This window comes from Diaphorina citri, unplaced genomic scaffold, assembly GCF_000475195.1.
Source record: "Diaphorina citri unplaced genomic scaffold, Diaci psyllid genome assembly version 1.1 scaffold404, whole genome shotgun sequence".
Classification (NCBI taxonomy): Eukaryota; Metazoa; Arthropoda; class Insecta; order Hemiptera; family Psyllidae; genus Diaphorina; species Diaphorina citri.
The window spans coordinates 97,914-116,294 of NW_007377839.1; the positions used below are offsets into that span (position 1 = coordinate 97,914).

General features: G+C 39.3%; 1 protein-coding gene across 1 annotated transcript in view; it reads right to left on the bottom strand.

The window, feature by feature from the left end:
- LOC103508502 (LIM domain-binding protein 2) overlaps positions 1 to 18,381 on the bottom strand; it is a 59,764-nt gene that overhangs the window by 11,724 nt on the left and 29,659 nt on the right. The window contains exon 3 of the mRNA XM_026823095.1: positions 3,856 to 3,946. Within this exon, the coding sequence (XP_026678896.1) occupies positions 3,856 to 3,946 (91 nt within the window). The remainder of the gene's footprint in view (positions 1 to 3,855; positions 3,947 to 18,381) is intronic.

Genomic DNA, 18,381 nt, shown 5'->3' on the forward strand with positions numbered 1-18,381 from the left:
GTGTGTGTGTGTGTGTGTGTGTGTGTGTGTGTGTGTGTGTGTGTGTGTGTGTGTGTGTGTGTGTGTGTGTGTGTGTGTGTGTGTGTGTGTGTGTGTGTGTGTGTGTGTGTGTGTGTGTGTGTGTGTGTGTGTGTGTGTGTGTGTGTGTGTGTGTGTGTGTGTGTGTGTGTGTGTGTGTGTGTGTGTGTGTGTGTGTGTGTGTGTGTACTCGTATCTCTTTGAAAGCTCATGCAAAGGTAAGGCTTTATTTTTATTGAAGGTATGCTCAAATATCACCCAAACCAGTTCGACAATACATGTAGGTACGCCAAAACAACTGAAGTCACACAGGCTAGATAGGTGCGTGGCTGATTTTTTTCGTAAAACGGAAGAATCCGTCAATAAATGTGATACAGTAGGTATCTAATCTGCTTCTCACATGTGTACTCTAGGGTGGAAAAATTCGCAATTGAATAATTTTCTACACATTATTAAGCGTTTCAGACTGGATGAGGGATGTCACATATTGTAGTGACATACATCAACCATCAGGTGAACAGTAAGCGAGAATAGTTTTCCTTTTTCCTCTCAAGATTATAGGCATGTACATGTATCCAAGGATCCTATTTTGTACCCCGCAATCAAGAGGTATACCCAGTATTTTACTATCAAGAGGTATACCTGGCATTATCACGTTGTCCATGTCCTTACGTAGCAGTAAAATCTGTTCTTCAAGCTTACAAGCTTGATGAATGGTCGAGTGGATGATATACGTAGGTATTTATGTAGTGCAAATACCACACTGGTATCGCGCGAACCAGCCGAGTACCAGTATTATTAAGCTTCGTGGTAGTCAGGTAATTCATCACACAGCAGCATACAATCATACATGGACTCGTCTACTTTGGTCTCTGGACTAGAAGACCAGAGACTCTAGAGCACACAGAAATTGATAATGAAACAACAGTACGAGGAGGAGGAGGAGGAGGAGGAGGAGAAGGAGAATGAAACAACAACAGGAGGAAAAGGAGAAGGTGAACACCATGAAGAAAAAGGAGAAGAATAAAAAGAACAAGGAGAAGCAGGAGAATAAAAAGGAGGAAGAAGAGGGAGAAGGAAGAGAAGAAGGGCAAGGCGAAGGAAGAGAAGATGGAAAAAAGGGAAAGAGAGAGAAAAAGTAGGAGAAGGAGAACAAGAAGAAGAGAAGGGGAAGGAGGAGGAGAAGGGGAAGGAGGAGCAAAAGAAGAAGAAGCTGAGGAGGAGAGGGCGTCCTGTGTATCGAAGTACGTGGGTTCACTGCACTTGACTTGATCAAGAATCAATCTGGATTATGTAAGTTTTCCTCTTCAGCTCTGACAAAGTGATAAACCGCTATGTCCTCACACTCATATAGGATCGGTTGCAGATAATCATGTCTATAACATATTAAACTTGAACATTATCTGCTGTGAGCAGAAGTTTAGAAGGGACGTTCTGCTGTTCTCGTTGACACAAAATCGAGGCATCTCAAATAAGTTCGAAATGGTCCCACTTGTTTCTGCTGAAGTTCTTTTAGTTCTAGTGATTCAGATCTAACAAGATACTTGTAGAATATTTAGTCAAGGTATGTAACAAAGCAGTCACCCTCAGTATAGGACGGTTGTCCTGAAGATTTGTAGAATATTTAGTCAAGGTATGTAACAAAGCAGTCGCCCTCAGTATAGGACGGTTGTCCTGAAGAGGGTGTGTACATCCTATGACTAATAATACTATGATGCATGTTCTGATCACAGAAACCTGAAACTTTCAGCAGGTACTACATAGTACGTACAATCGTACATACCCAGCTATTTAGCTACTTCAATACAAGCATGCAATAGCTAAATACCTGCCAATATCAGTAGGATACACTGGAATATCCCCCCGGGCCTCTCAGGTTAACGAAAAAAGTGGGCTCATTACTCACTATTACCCCTAAAATAATGAGATGTAGGAAAAGATGTCGAGTATTGTAGAGATAAGTCTTGTATTGTAGAGGTAGAGATGAACGGTAAATTTCGGAGAGGAACTCTCAATTTTGGTCAGAAAAAAAGCCAACATTTCCCTATTGCATAAATTATTCATTTATCTGAAAGCGGTGAAAGCACCGCTGCTGGCTGTCCAAAATCCCTCCCGAAAAACCGCAGACCTATTCAAAATTTCCTAAAGCGGACAAATAGTTTTGAATGGAACAAAATGTCGACAAGCCTCGGATTTGTATTTGTTATGAGGAGAAAGATAAAATTCGAACACAAGAATACAAAACTCCACGCTGCTCTGGGTTTTGAATTTTGCAACAACATGTGGCAACATGGCATTCCATATACAGGGTGTTGGATTATTTATTATTGAGAGTTCACGGTAATCAGGACAATTTACAAATACTGATAGTTATGATATTAGACTTATTAGAGTAGGTATACCTAGGCTTGCCAAACGTCCCGAATTGGCCGGGACAGTCCCGAATTTCAGGGGTGTCCCGGCGTCCCGTTCAGTTTTTCATTTTGGGGCGTTTTGTCCCGAATTTCCGTTTTTGTCCCAGAAAAAATTCGGGACGCGTTTTTTAACTTTAAAATTAGGTACCTCTATAAATCAGAATTTGTTCTTAACTTGTTTAAATTTGTCATGCTTTCATCAGTTTGCTCTTCCACTTTGCTAAACCTTTATAAACAAGAAAATGTTGTATTAAACCGCCTTAAACGAAAAAAATGAGCTGGTCCCTTGGATTCTCGTTATCACCTATCGTACCTATGTACATATCGTACCTATGTGATTTCGCGATTATGTTCGCGGATTTCGCGATTATGGTCGCGGATTTGGCGATTTTGTTCGCGGATTTCACGATTATGTTCCCGGATTTCGTGATTATGTTCGCGGATTTGGCAATTTTGTTCGCGAATTTGGCGATTATGTTCGCGGATTTGCCGATTATGTGCGCAGATTTGGCGATTATGTTCGCGGATTTCGCGATTATGCTCGCGGATTTGCCGATTAGATTCTGGGTATGAAAAACCTATCCGCGCAATGGCTGCCGCGACTGTCACAATGGGTGCCGCGACTGACAGCAAGTGACTTGTTCAAAGGCTTGTCTAGACCTATGGAAACGCAATCCAAGTGAATTTTTGCATTGAGTTGTGACCGTGGATGAGTTTTGTATCCATCACTACAACCCTGACACAAAACGAGAGTCAAACAATGGACTGCGGCTGGAGAATCTGCCCCAAGCTGGCAAAATCAGTCAAATCGGCCGAAAAAGTGATTTTCCGGCAGATCTGACCGTTTTCTGGGATTCAAATGGAATAATTCTCATGGGCTTCTTTAAAAAAGGTAAAACGACAACTGGACTGAACTTTTGACAAGATTTGATGAAGCAGTGCAGCTCAAACCCCCCCATTTTGCAACGAAAAAACTGCTGTTCCACCGTGACAATGCTCCGTCTCACACCTCAACAATTTTCAAGGCTAAACTCCACCATTTTGGTTAGGAATTGTTGCTACAACCACCCTACTCAACTAACTTGACTCCCTATGATTATTTTCTGTTCTCTAACTTGAAAATTTGGATCAGCGGAAAGCGGTTCACCTCAAAGGATGACGTGAGCACCCCAAAAAAACGCTATTTTGAGGACTTTGATGGCAGCTGCTATTTGGAAGGGTTAAAAATGTGGCAGGGACGCTGGGTTAAGTGTGTGGCCCTAAAAATAGACCAAGTTGAAAAATAGAACCAAAACATGTAGGTATCTTGCACCATTTTCTCAAACACAGGTACTTATTGATCCACCCTCGTACTTCTGTACCTACAGTATTTTAGAGAGAACTAAAGTAACTTCATCCCTAAAATCTTTTATTGAGAACTTACCTCCGTCCTCTGTTGAAGTCTTTTATTGAGCTCGTATACCCGGTAATCAGGTTGTCCGAAATATGGAGTGTGCCTCCTCACTCCTACACAGCTGTAACAAGAAAACAAACAACATAACGCTATAGCACACTGGATATAACAAAATTGGCTTTCATGACCTTTTTTTTCAGAAGTCACACCGGATAATGACTTGAGAAAAGCACCTTAGTGTGTCTGTCATTTAGTAGATATTTATCAAATAAATAAATATTGAATATAAACTTTAACATATTAATTAGGTATTAAATAACTATTAAGAAATAAACTCGATAGGTAAATAAATGGAGAAACTATAAAAAAAAATCCAGGATACCTACTGACAAAAATGTGTTCGCCACACGAATTGCCAACAAACACCCATCATTTAGATTACACTATTCTCAAATAGCAAAATGATAAACATGATAATATAAAAAAAAAAATCCAGGATACCTACTGACAAAATGTGTTCGCCACACGAATTGCCAACAAACACCCATCATTTAGATTACACTATTCTCAAATAGCAAAATGATAAACATGATAATAAAATGGTAAAATGATAAACATAAAATACATAAATATAAAATTTACGACTCTCTCCAAACGTATCCATCATTTATTTTATACTCCAAACAAATCAATGCAGCGTCCCACTAAATCATGGCAATGTCTAGTCACACTTCCAATGGAAAATGCCAAAAGTCGCGCATTAAATCAAGAATTGCCACACTTTGAACGTGTGCCCAAACAAATCAATGCAGCGTCCCAGTAAATCATGGCAATGTCTAGTCACACTTCCAATGGAAAATGCCAAAAGTCGCGCATTAAATCAAGAATTGCCACACTTTGAACGTGTGTGTGTGTGTGTGTGTGTGTGTGTGTGTGTGTGTGTGTGTGCGTGTGTGTGTGTACTCGTAAGTCTTTGAAAGCTCATGCAAAGGTAAGGGTTTATTTTTATTGAAGGTATGCTCAAATATCACCCAAACCAGTTCAACAATACATGTAGGTACGCCAAAACAACAGAACTGAAGTCATACAGGCTTAGATACGTGGCTGATTTTTCTCGTAAAACGGAAGAATCCGTCAATAAATGTGATACAGTAGATATCTAATCTACTTCTCACATGTGTACTCCAGGGTAGAAAAATTCGCAATGGAATAATTTTCTACACATTAGCGTTTCAGTTTGGATGAGGGATGTCACATATTGTAGTGACATATGTACATCAACCATCAGGTGAACAGTAAGCGAGAATAGTTTTCTTTTTTCCTCTCAAGATTATAGGCATGTACATGTATCCAAGGATCCTATTTTGTACCCCGCAATCAAGAGGTATACCCAGTATTTTACTATCAAGAGGTATACCTGGCATTATCACGTTGTCCATGTCCTTACGTAGCAGTAAAATCTGTTCTTCAAGCTTACAAGCTTGATGAATGGTCGAGTGGATGATATACGTAGGTATTTATGTAGTGCAAATACCACACTGGTATCGCGCGAACCAGCCGAGTACCAGTATTATTAAGCTTCGTGGTAGTCAGGTAATTCATCACACAGCAGCATACAATCATACATGGACTCGTCTACTTTGGTCTCTGGACTAGAAGACCAGAGACTCTAGAGCACACAGAAATTGATAATGAAACAACAGTACGAGGAGGAGGAGGAGGAGGAGGAGGAGAAGGAGAATGAAACAACAACAGGAGGAAAAGGAGAAGGTGAACACCATGAAGAAAAAGGAGAAGAATAAAAAGAACAAGGAGAAGCAGGAGAATAAAAAGGAGGAAGAAGAGAAGAAGAGGGAGAAGGAAGAGAAGAAGGGCAAGGCGAAGGAAGAGAAGATGGAAAAAAGGGAAAGAGAGAGAAAAAGTAGGAGAAGGAGAACAAGAAGAAGAGAAGGGGAAGGAGGAGCAAGAGAAGAAGAAGCTGAGGAGGAGAGGGCGTCCTGTGTATCGAAGTACGTGGGTTCACTGCACTTGACGGAGAAGGAAGAGAAGAAGGGCAAGGCGAAGGAAGAGAAGATGGAAAAAAGGGAAAGAGAGAGAAAAAGTAGGAGAAGGAGAACAAGAAGAAGAGAAGGGGAAGGAGGAGGAGAAGGGGAAGGAGGAGCAAAAGAAGAAGAAGCTGAGGAGGAGAGGGCGTCCTGTGTATCGAAGTACGTGGGTTCACTGCACTTGACTTGATCAAGAATCAATCTGGATTATGTAAGTTTTCCTCTTCAGGTCTGACAAAGTGCTATGTCCTCACACTAACATAGGATCGGTTGCAGATAATCATGTCTATAACATATTAAACTTGAACATTATCTGCTGTGAGCAGAAGTTTAGAAGGGACGTTCTGCTGTTCTCGTTGACACAAAATCGAGGCATCTCAAATAAGTTCGAAATGGTCCCATTCAGATCTAACAAGATACTTGTAGAATATTTAGTCAAGGTATGTAACAAAGCAGTCACCCTCAGTATAGGACGGTTGTCCTGAAGAGGGTGTGTACATCCTATGACTAATAATACAACTATGATGCATGTTCTGATCACAGAAACCTGAAACTTTCAGCAGGTACTACATAGTACGTAAAGCATGCAATAGCTAAATACCTGCCAATATCAGTAGGATACACTGGAATATCCCCCCGGGCCTCTCAGGTTAACGAAAAAAGTGGGCTCATTACTCACTATTACCCCTAAAATAATGAGATGTAGGAAAAGATGTCGAGTATTGTAGAGATAAGTCTTGTATTGTAGAGGTAGAGATGAACGGTAAATTTCGGAGAGGAACTCTCAATTTTGGTCAGAAAAAAAGCCAACATTTCCCTATTGCATAAATTATTCATTTATCTGAAAGCGGTGAAAGCACCGCTGCTGGCTGTCCAAAATCCCTCCCGAAAAACCGCAGACCTATTCAAAATTTCCTAAAGCGGACAAATAGTTTTGAATGGAACAAAATGTCGACAAGCCTCGGATTTGTATTTGTTATGAGGAGAAAGATAAAATTCGAACACAAGAATACAAAACTCCACGCTGCTCTGGGTTTTGAATTTTGCAACAACATGTGGCAACATGGCATTCCATATACAGGGTGTTGGATTATTTATTATTGAGAGTTCACGGTAATCAGGACAATTTACAAATACTGATAGTTATGATATTAGACTTATTAGAGTAGGTATACCTAGGCTTGCCAAACGTCCCGAATTGGCCGGGACAGTCTCGAATTTCAGGGGGTGTCCCGGCGTCCCGTTCAGTTTTTAATTTTGGGGCATTTTGTCCCGAATTTCCGTTTTTGTCCCAGAAAAAATTCGGGACGCGTTTTTTAACTTTAAAATTAGGTACCTCTATAAATCAGAATTTGTTCTTAACTTGTTTAAATTTGTCATGCTTTCATCAGTTTGCTCTTCCACTTTGCTAAACCTTTATAAACAAGAAAATGTTGTATTAAACCGCCTTAAACGAAAAAATCTGGTGTGAACATCACACGACTTTCTATTACATTAAACTTCTCAACTGTAAGTCGGACAGTTCTAAAAGTTTCACCATTCGATTCGGCGTGAAAAATCCCATGGGATCAACTATTCACATGCTTACTTGTTAATGGTTCACAAATAAAAGGGAAATTTGTTGACACAGGGGAGTATCGAACCCGAAACTTCTCAACTGTAAGTCAGAGAGTGCTAAAATAGCACCATTCGATCCGCGGTGAAAACATTCACATGGGATTAACTATTCACTTGCTTATTTGTAACGGTTCACGATGTGAGAGAAATATTGTCGACACAGCGTAGATCGAACCCGCACTTCTCAACCCGTTAAGTCAGACAGTACTAAAAGTAAGCACATTGATTCGAAAATTCACATTGACTTAGGAATAGTTCACATCCGAAATGACCAAATGTTTTCGATGTCTCTTACGTACGAAATATAGTTAGCAACCAATGATTTGGATAACATTAGGATGGCCATCGATTTTACCAAATTGACAGTCGGTCCTTGGACAATACTCGAATACATACCAAATTTCATCTTCTACGACAAACCCGTTCTGAGATATTGTTCACAACCTTTTCAAAATTTTCCCACGAAATAGGGTTAAAGCCACATTATTTGGTTAATAATCCGGAATTGGGTGATCCGATTTTTACCAAATTGATACAGTGTATACATCACAAAAATTTCTCACGCAAACGGTCGTGAATACTTTTTAACTTTTCATTAAATGTATACGTACATACCATACATATACAACGTAACGTACCACGAATGGTACGTATCCTTAACTGTGTTTAAATTTGTCATGCTTTCATAAGTTTCTGCTGCTTCCACTTTTGCTAAACCTTTATAAACGAGAAAATGTTGTATTAAATGCTCCGCCTTAAACGAAAAAATGAGCTGGTGCCCTTGGATTTCTCGTTTATCCAGGTTCGACTGTGTTTTGTTTATATCTGTTTTAATAATAGGTATGTTACGCCTATCACCTATCGTACCTATGTATGTAACATATCGTACCTATGTGATTTCGCGATTATGTTCGCGGATTTGGCGATTATGTTCGCGATTTGGCGATTATTGTTAGCGGATTTTGCCGATTATGGTTCGCGGATTCCGCGATTATGTTTCGCGGATATTTCGCGATATGTTCCGCGGATTTGCGCGATATGTTCGCGGGATTTGGCGATTATGTGTCGCGGATTTGGCGATTTTGTTCGCGGATTGGCGATTTTGTTCGCGGAATTTGGCGATTTTTGTTTGGCGGAATTTGGCGATATTTCGCGGATTTGCAATTTTGTTCGCGGATTTTGCAATTTTGTTCGCGGAATTTGGCGATTATGTTCGCGGATTTGCGATTAATGATTACGCGGATTTTGCGATTATGTACGCGAATTTCGCGATTTTTGTTCGCGGATTTGGCGATTATGTTCGCGATTTGGCGAATTATGTTCGCGGATTTGGCGTTTATGTTCGCGGATTTGGCGATTATGTTGCGCGGGATTTGGCAAATTTTGTTCGCGGATTTGGCAATTTTGTTCGCGGTATTTGGCAATTTTGTTCGCGGATTTCGCGATTTTGTTCGCGGATTTTGCGATTATGCTCGTGATTTCGCGATTATGTTCGCAGGATTTCGCGATTTTGTTCGCGGATTTGGCGATTTTGTTCGCGGTTTGGCGATTATGTTCGCGGATTTGGCGATTAGTTCGCGGAATTTGGCGATAAAATTATGGGTGAAAACCGACATCCGTGTTTCCAAAATAATGCCTTTTCATCAGCGTTTAGTATGAAATATTTTTTCATCTCTCAAAAGAAACATTTTGTTTGAAGAGTGGCGCTGTCCCTGTATGGCACGGAAGTTTGGCAACATGGCGAGCTTTATTCTATTATGTGTATTTTTCCAGCCCCTCTTTCTCCAATGTCTCTCTGTGTTTTCATGATTTCTCTCTTGTTATATATATATATTTTTTCCTGCTCTTTTTTTAATTCTCATCTCCAGGTTTGCTTTTTTTCTCTCCTATATCTCTCCTCTCTTTGGTACAATATTTTTACTCCCTCAATAGGAAGCGGTAAGGTTTCACACATATTGAAGATTGAATAGAACTTGTCAAGGTTAGAAAGGTACGTAGATAAGCATTATTTCTTTGGATGTACTAAAGGGCATTTGACTGTCTTTTTTTACATCAACTGAATTTTCCAGATATCAAAGCGTCCCAAAACCCGTTTAACAGTTTTCCCTGAAAAATTGTTTCTTCTTCTTCTTCTTCTTCTTCTTCTTCTTCTTCTTCTTCTTCTTCTTCTTCTTCAAAAGGACTTTCCAAAGAATTCAAATCACCACAAACTGCGCATGTTACTTCACATAGATAAGGTGTTGTTTCTTCTTCTTCTTCTTCTTCTTCAAAAGGACTTTCCAAAGAATTCAAATCACCACAAACTGCGCATGTTACTTCACATAGATAAGGTATGCGTTATATTTGTACCTATTTTTTATGCCACACATAGGTACAAAGATATGTGAAACTCGCAGAAAAAAGTAGGAAAACTTTCGAAGAAGGAAAATTGAAACGACATGTGTTTAAACACACGTGGTTCAGAATGTTCAGATAACAAACTATGGCGCGTTATCTTCATTGAGCTTAAACTACATATGTACTATGTACCTATATGAAAATTGTTCCCAGTATTTTGCTTGTTTTCCAATAAGAACACGTTGTACATATTTCGCGAATTTCTCTACTTTTTCACAAAATATCTCTCGAGTAATGAGTTAAATATTGGAGAATGATAATGCACGATTGGATATTTCCTTTAATTATGTAGATACAGTAGATTGTTGGGCACTTTTGAATGACGTTTTCCCCGGAATAAAATCACACAAAACCATCCAGAAATCCACAAATTTGCAAAACAAGTTTTCAGTCTGATTTCAGTCATCGAAAGTTGATACACTGATTTCTCTTGGTCCAAAAAATAAAACAACAAAAATCCTCCACATATGTCTATAGAATTTGCAAATACAGAGCATACCACCCGTTATCATCACCCAGTTATGCCTCAAAATAATGAAAAACACCAAGTCAGTCAGTTCTGCAGCCTACACGCAAATATTGTTCATGATACCGCTGACGAAGACAAATTTCATTCCTTGGTAAATATGACAGATGTGTTGCTGACGAAAGTTCCCCATCCCCCTTCATATCGTCTGTGTTGATACTTTTGTGACTAAATATGTTGAATCTTGCTTGGGTTAGGTTAGGTTTAGATTTGTATTGTTTGGTAGGGTCCTCTGTCCCTGGATATTGCCTAATTATGTTTTGGTATTTGCTAACGTTTTAGAATTTGATGGAGTGTGTATATTAACCCGGTGCTTCCAGATGTGTTGCTGACGAAAGTTCTCCATCCCCCTTCATATCGTCTGTGTTGATACTTTTGCGACTAAATATTATGTTGAATCTTGCTTGGGTTAGGTTAGGTTTAGATTTGTATTGTTTGGTAGGGCCCTCTGTCCCTGGATATTGCCTAATTATGTTTTGGTATTTGCTAACGTTTTAGAATTTGATGGAGTGTGTATATTAACCCGGTGCTTCTGGCGATAAAGTGGAGGTACAGAGACGGTTCTAACGGGTAGGTTTGCTTCGAATTTTCAGAATGTTTTGATGACTGAAACCGGATTTACCAACAAAGCATAATTGTTTTAGTCCCAGTTTCCTACTCTGTACCTTACTTACTTTACGTGTCCAAGACTATCAGATTCTAGTCTCTCTACCAAGATCAAATGAAGCCAGGATCCTCCCTAGATATCTAACAAGAAGAGAGGGCGAGGGAGAGAAAGAGCATCAGTGTTTTGTTTGGACGTGGAAACAGGAGAAAGGAAATGGCGGAGGGAAAAACAAGACAAAAGAATAGACGAGAAAGTGTAGGAGGGAAGAAAGAAAAGAGTGGAAGAAAAAACCATGTGCTTGAACAAAAAACAAGACAAAAGAATAGACGAGAAAGTGTAGGAGGGAAGAAAGAAAAGAGTGGAAGAAAAAACCATGTGCTTGAACAAATGAACAAGCGTTATGAAGGCATGTGGGTGCATGGTGCATAAAATAATCGAGATTTGTGTAAGCGAGATTCTTACGGATCAGTAGTCAGTATTAATCTTTCAGTAGATCAGTAGATTTAAAGGTGCCCAGTGGGAAGGTTTTACCTGGGTAAATAGATAATCGATCTATTGACCCCAGGTTGTGTGGAAGAGGTCCTTTTGGAAAATCCTGCCACACTAAATAAAGCCAAAAAGATGATTCATACCAATGAACACGAATATGTCAATACTATAAATAGCTAAATTTAGCATTTGAGTGTCATTCAACAGGTTCAGGATTGGTAAGTTGGACTTGTAAATGTGATAGTGCAATGAATTTGAACAACATCATCAAAGGCCATAGCTTCAAATACAACGTATCTCATTTTCTATTTCAACCCAATTTACATACATTTCAGCCTATATATTTCTACAAAGCTTCCATTTTCTTTTTCATTCGTGCAACGTATCTCATTTTCTATTTCAACCCAATTTACATACATTTCAGCCTATATATTTCTACAAAGCTTCCATTTTCTTTTTCATTCGTACAACGTATCTCATTTTCTATTCCAACCCTATTTGCATACATATCAGCCTATATATTTCTACAAAGCTTCCATTTTCTTTTTCATTCGTCATTCTTCCGTCCTTTTGTCAGTTTTATCTCTCCCTCGTTTCTCTCCCACTCAAATTTCTCTCATCTTCTTTATCGCTTCTTCAGCCGCCTTTTGATCCTTCCTCCCTCAAGTCTCTTTTCCACCACTCTTCTCAACCGTTTTGTAATTTAATTTCACCTCAAAGAGATCCTTTGAGTCTAGAAGGTGATATACGTTTAGAGATATTGTATACGCTTTGCTCAGTCGACTACTGACTAGCTTTCCCTTCTCGCTTTCCTAAGTTCAATTTGCCGCAGGAAAATTAGGTCTATAACTGTCCGAAAATCAGATAGGAAAAAAAGGGGTGAGGAAATTTTCAGATGGGTATTTGAACTTTGTGTTTTCCCCCTTATTTACGTTCGTTTCGTAAAACGAGTACTTGGAAATGTTACAATAAATTATTCCAAAGAGTTGGGAGCTATTACTGATTGCTTTCAAGTCTACAATTTTTACGCAAAATTTGGTTAGCTTTTCTTGCTTACTATGGCTAAGTAAATCACCTGAGCCTGAATAATTAAACCTTCGGACTCTAGAGGTGTGTGTCCCTGTCCACATACAGTCGACGGTACCTACACTGTCTCGACACCATGGATTCACCGTTTCCTTAAAGGGAAAAAATTTTGCATTTCACATTCCAAAAAAGTCATCATTAAATATCTTCCAGATAAAACAAAAATTCATTTGTTTCTAAATACCCATAACTGGTGAAGAAATAAATGCAATGGCAAATTAAATGCTCGCACTTTTGAGGTTTCCGAACGTAAATCAGAGGTAAGTTGGTAAGAGTTTCGCCTGAATGAAGACTTTACACTTGAGGAAACAGTTCACAAAACTTTTGTCTTCGGGGTTGAATTTTTCCCCTTATTTACGTTCGTTTCGTAAAACGAATACTTGGAAATCTTACAATAAATTATTCTAAAGAGTTGAGAGCTATTACTGATTGCTTTCAAGTCTAAAATTTTTACGCAAAATGTTGTTAGCTTTTCTTGCTTACTATGGCTAAGTAAATCACCTGAGCCTGATTACTTAAACCTTCGGACTCTAGAGGTGTGTGTCCCTGTCCACATACAGTCGACGGTACCTACACTGTCTCGACACCATGGATTCACCGCTGAACCTCGTCAATCGACTATGTGTGGACACAGCTTGAAATAATTTTCTCTTCCATACCGTGTGATCGGTCTGCGTTAACATGTACTATGATGTTACCTATGGCGTCAAATTTTGGTTTTATACCATAGACAATTGCAGGTATTCAGGTAAGGTCCCATGGCGTAGTGGTCACTGCGCTCGCCTTGCACGCGGGAGACCCGGGTTCGATTCCCGGCGGGGTCAAGAAATTTGTATCATGCAAATAATTGATTCCGTGACTGGCTGTTGCGGGGCCCACTCAACCTCGTGAGGAAAATGAGTAGCTATGACATATAAATGTTATAGCACACTGGATATAACAAAATTGGCTTTCATGACCTTTTTTTCAGAAGTCACACCGGATAATGACTTGAGAAAAGCACCTTAGTGTGTCTGTCATTTAGTAGATATTTATCAAATAAATAAATATTGAACATAAACTTTAACATATTAATTAGGTATTAAATAACTATTAAGAAATAAACTCGATAGGTAAATAAATGGAGAAACTATAAAAAAAAATCCAGGATACCTACTGACAAAAATGTGTTCGCCACACGAATTGCCAACAAACACCCATCATTTAGATTACACTATTCTCAAATAGCAAAATGATAAACATGATAATAAAATGGTAAAATGATAAACATAAAATACATAAATATAAAATTTACTCCTTCGAATTGATAAATATCTGATAAGAAACAAAAACACAATCTGCCAAACTCGAACTTCCAACATTGACTGTGGGATGTGAGTATCAATTGGCCATTTCTCACTTTCCTATTTTCTTCATTTTCTCAACCTCCTCTATCCATGTACCCTCTACCCTATTAAGGATCTTCATATTATTAAGGTTGTACATGATAGGGAAATGCTTAGATATACCTACAAGTAGAATTTTTATATAGGCTAGAATAATGCCGGTCCTGTGGATATATGGAAAATCTATTGATCTATTGAAAGAGGCAAATACGTTGGGGAGAAGGGAGAAAATCTAGACACAATCGGAGGAGTGATAAGGAAATTGATAAGAAGTGACCCACATAATGGCTGGTGCTCTCCCTAGTGTAGATAAGAGAGGAGTTCTCATAGAAACCACAGTGATAACAGAACACACAAGAAACATGCCTTGGTGAATCAATTATGTGAGATTTCCAGTCAGCTGATGATCCAGACGCCAGACGGTTGGCGATTGGAAGGCGTTAGGAAAGGTTCCTCTGATGAGCTTCAAAAGATGAACAAGCTAACTTGATACTTCTGGTTTGCAGATTAAGGAAACGAATTGGGAAAGCCGCAAAGGTTCAGAGAAAAGTCCATGTTAATCATAATCTTTTCGTACGTCTGACGACGCGACGCAGGACGCAAAGCGCGACATATCGTAATTTGAACATATGTATACAGCTAATGCTTTTAGAAGCAGTCAGTACAGCGTTGCCAATGTTTGCACCAACCTTGGAGTTCATAGATAAAGGTGTGTGTGTGGGATGTGTGTGATGGGTGTGGTGTGTGTGTGTGGTGGGATGTGTGTGGTGGGTGTGGTGTGTGTGCCTTGGAGTTCATAGATAAAAAAAGTTATCACTCAGAGGAGTACCTACCTATCGACTATCAGAACCAATGAGAAAGTATATCAGATAGTCCAGGGATTTCCAACTTCCATGTGTATGCGGGCCACATGCTACATTGGCAGGTACTTTGCGGGCCACATACACAGGGGAGCAGGCTCGTATCCAGGATTTTTTTGAGGGGATGGGAGGTGGATACTCCATTTTCAGAGTCCACCCCATAGTAAAAGAGCAAAAATCGAGTCCGAGGGAGCCACTGTAATAGCTTCGCGGGCCACAAAAATGGTCTGGCGTGTCCCGCGGGCCGCTGGTTGGAAATCGCTGAGATAGTCAACATATGTATACAGCTAATGCTTTTAGAAGCAGTCAGTACAGCGTTGCCAATGTTTGCACCAACCTTGGAGTTCATAGATAAAAAAAGTTATCCCCGGAATAAAATCACACAAAACCATCCAGAAATCCACGAATTTGCAAAACAAGTTTTCAGTCTGATTTCAGTCATCGAAAGTTGATACACTGATTTCTCTTGGTCCAAAAAATAAAACAACAAAAATCCCAAAATAACATCACACAAAACCATCCAGAAACCCACGAATTTGCAAAACAAGTTTTCAGTCTGATTTTAGTCATCGAAAGTTGATACACTGATTTCTCTTGGTCCAAAAAATAAAACAACAAAAATCCTCTATAGAATTTGCAAATACATCAGAGCATACCACCCGTTATCATCATCCAGTTATGCCTCAAATGAAAAACACCAAGTCAGTCAGTTCTGCAGCCTACACGCAAATATTGACAAAAATCCTCCACATATGTCTATAGAATTTGCAAATACAGAGCATACCACCCGTTATCATCATCCAGTTATGCCTCAAATGAAAAACACCAAGTCAGTCAGTTCTGCAGCCTACACGCAAATATTGTTCATGATATCGCTGACGAAGACAAATTTCATTCCTTGGTAAATATGAGAGATGTGTTGCTGACGAAAGTTCTCCATCCCCCTTCACATCGTCTGGGTTAAGACTTTTGCGACTAAATATGTTGAATCTTGCTTGGGTTAGGTTAGGTTTAGATTTGTATTGTTTGGTAGGGTCCTAATTTCTAATGCTAAAGTTTTGGAATTTGATCGAGTGTGTATAGTATAGTAACCAAGTGCTTCTGGCGATAAAATGTGGGTACAGAGATGGTTGTATGGGGTAGGTTTGCATGAAATTTACAGACAATTTTGATTACTAAAACCGGATTTACCACCAGGAAACATAATAATTTTAGTCCCAGTTTCCTCCTCTGTACCTTACTTACTTTACGTGTCCAAGACTATCTATATGTAGTCTCTCTACCAAGATCAAATGAAGCCAGGATCCTCCCTAGATATCTAACAAGGCACCGTTTAATAAAACCCTTGAAAACATTGGCATCGAATTTTCAGAAAGTTTTGATGACTGAAACCGGATTTACCAACAAAGCATAATTGTTTTAGTCCCAGTTTCCTACTCTGTACCCTACTTACTTTACGTGTCCAAGACTATCAGATTCTAGTCTCTCTACCAAGATCAAATGAAGCCAGGATCCTCCCTAGATATCTAACAAGGCACCGTTTAATAAAACCCTTGAAAACATTGGCGAGAAAGTAATATGTTAATTGTATAGCACCGAACTATTTCTCTTCTCTTTACTTTCTCATCTTCAAATTTTGTCTCTTTCCAAATTTCTCCTTGCCCTCTTCTTCCAACTTCCCCGCGATCTTTTCGCGTATCTTTCAATACTTCTTCTCCTTCTCCTTTTTCTCCCCCCTCGTTTCTCTCCCACTCAAATTTCTCTCATCTTCTTTATCGCTTCTTCAGCCGCCTTTTGATCCTTCCTCCCTCAAGTCTCTTTTCCACCACTCTTCTCAACCGTTTTGTAATTTAATTTCACCTCAAAGAGATCCTTTGAGTCTAGAAGGTGATATACGTTTAGAGATATTGTATACGCTTTGCTCAGTCGACTACTGACTAGCTTTCCCTTCTCGCATTCCTAAGTTCAATTTGCCGCAGGAAAATTCGGTCTATACTGTCCGAATATCAGATAGGAAAAAAAGGGGTGAGGAAATTTTCAGATGGGTATTTGAACTTTGTATTACATTATGTATGGGGGACCTATACAATGTAAGGAGAAAGTGTTGGAATCGGTCCAAATTTTCCAAAATCGGAAAATGGGTAGAAAACACCATTTTTTGGTCCCCTATGGTATTTAGTTGTGAAAATTAGGTCTATAACTGTCCGAAAATCAGATAGGAAAAAAAGGGGTGAGGAAATTTTCAGATGGGTATTTGAACTTTGTATTACATTATGTATGGGGGACCTATACAATGTAATGAGAAAGTGTTGGAATCGGTCCAAATTTTCCAAAATCACCATTTTTTGGTCCCCTATGGTATTTAGTTGTGATGTCCACACATAGTCGATGCCGTCGATTGACGAGGAGGTGAGTCTATGTTATTTTTTCTCCCTTTTATGTTCTCTCATATAGAAGACTCGTTGAACATTCCCTTTTCTTCTGCCCGCTCCTCTCTCTACCTACCACTCATTACATCTCTCTCGCCCTCTTTCGCTTTCTCCATCTACCGCGATATCTTTCCGCCTCTCTTTCTCTTTCTCTTGCCGACTGTCCCCTTCCCCCCCCCCAGTCCTTTCTTTCTCTTCGAAATTTTCAAAAGGAAAATTCGAGTTTTTCCTTCTCTCGAGAAGTCTGAAGTGATGGAAGAACAAACTGGAGAAGGAAAACTGAGAGCGAATGGGACTTTTTTTTTTTAAGCAGAGAGAACGAGAGAGAGCATCATTTTATTTTATGTAAATAAAAGAGTATCTCGACGGAAACACACACACACCAATGGTGGAAAATATAATAGACCAAGATTTTAGTAGGATGGTACCTCTATAAGTCTATATACTTCTTTTTCTACACATGAATTTATTATGTCCTTATATCAGATAAAATACTTGTACGCCTTAAAGGGAAAAAAATTTTGCATTTCACATTCCAAAAAAGTCTTCCAGTCTTAGTCTTAAATATCTTCCAGATAAAACAAAAATTCATTTGTTTCTAAATACCCATAACTGGTGAAGATATATAAATTCAATGGCAAATTAAATGCTCGCACTTTTGAGGTTTCCGAACGTAAATCAGAGGTAAGTTGGTAAGAGTTTCGCCTGAATTTTATGTTTATGTAGATAACATGAACATGGCATTCTGTTCATAGGACGTACTGAGATAACCATGAGAATCAGATAGGTGGATGCGACAGCCCACGTCTTTCTATCAACTACCATGACACTTTGTAACTTTGCCATTTTGAAAGACAATTTAACCTCGTCAATCGACGGGGTCGTGTGGACACAGCTTAAAATATAGGTAGGATCACAATTTTCTCTTCCATACCGTGTGATCGGTCTGCGTTAACATGTACTATGATGTTACCTATGGCGTCAAATTTTCGTTTTATACCATAGAGTCTAAGGTCCCATGGCGTAGTGGTCACTGCGCTCGCCTTGCACGCGGGAGACCCGGGTTCGATTCCCGGCGGGGTCAAGAAATTGCAAATATTTAGTTGTGATGTCCA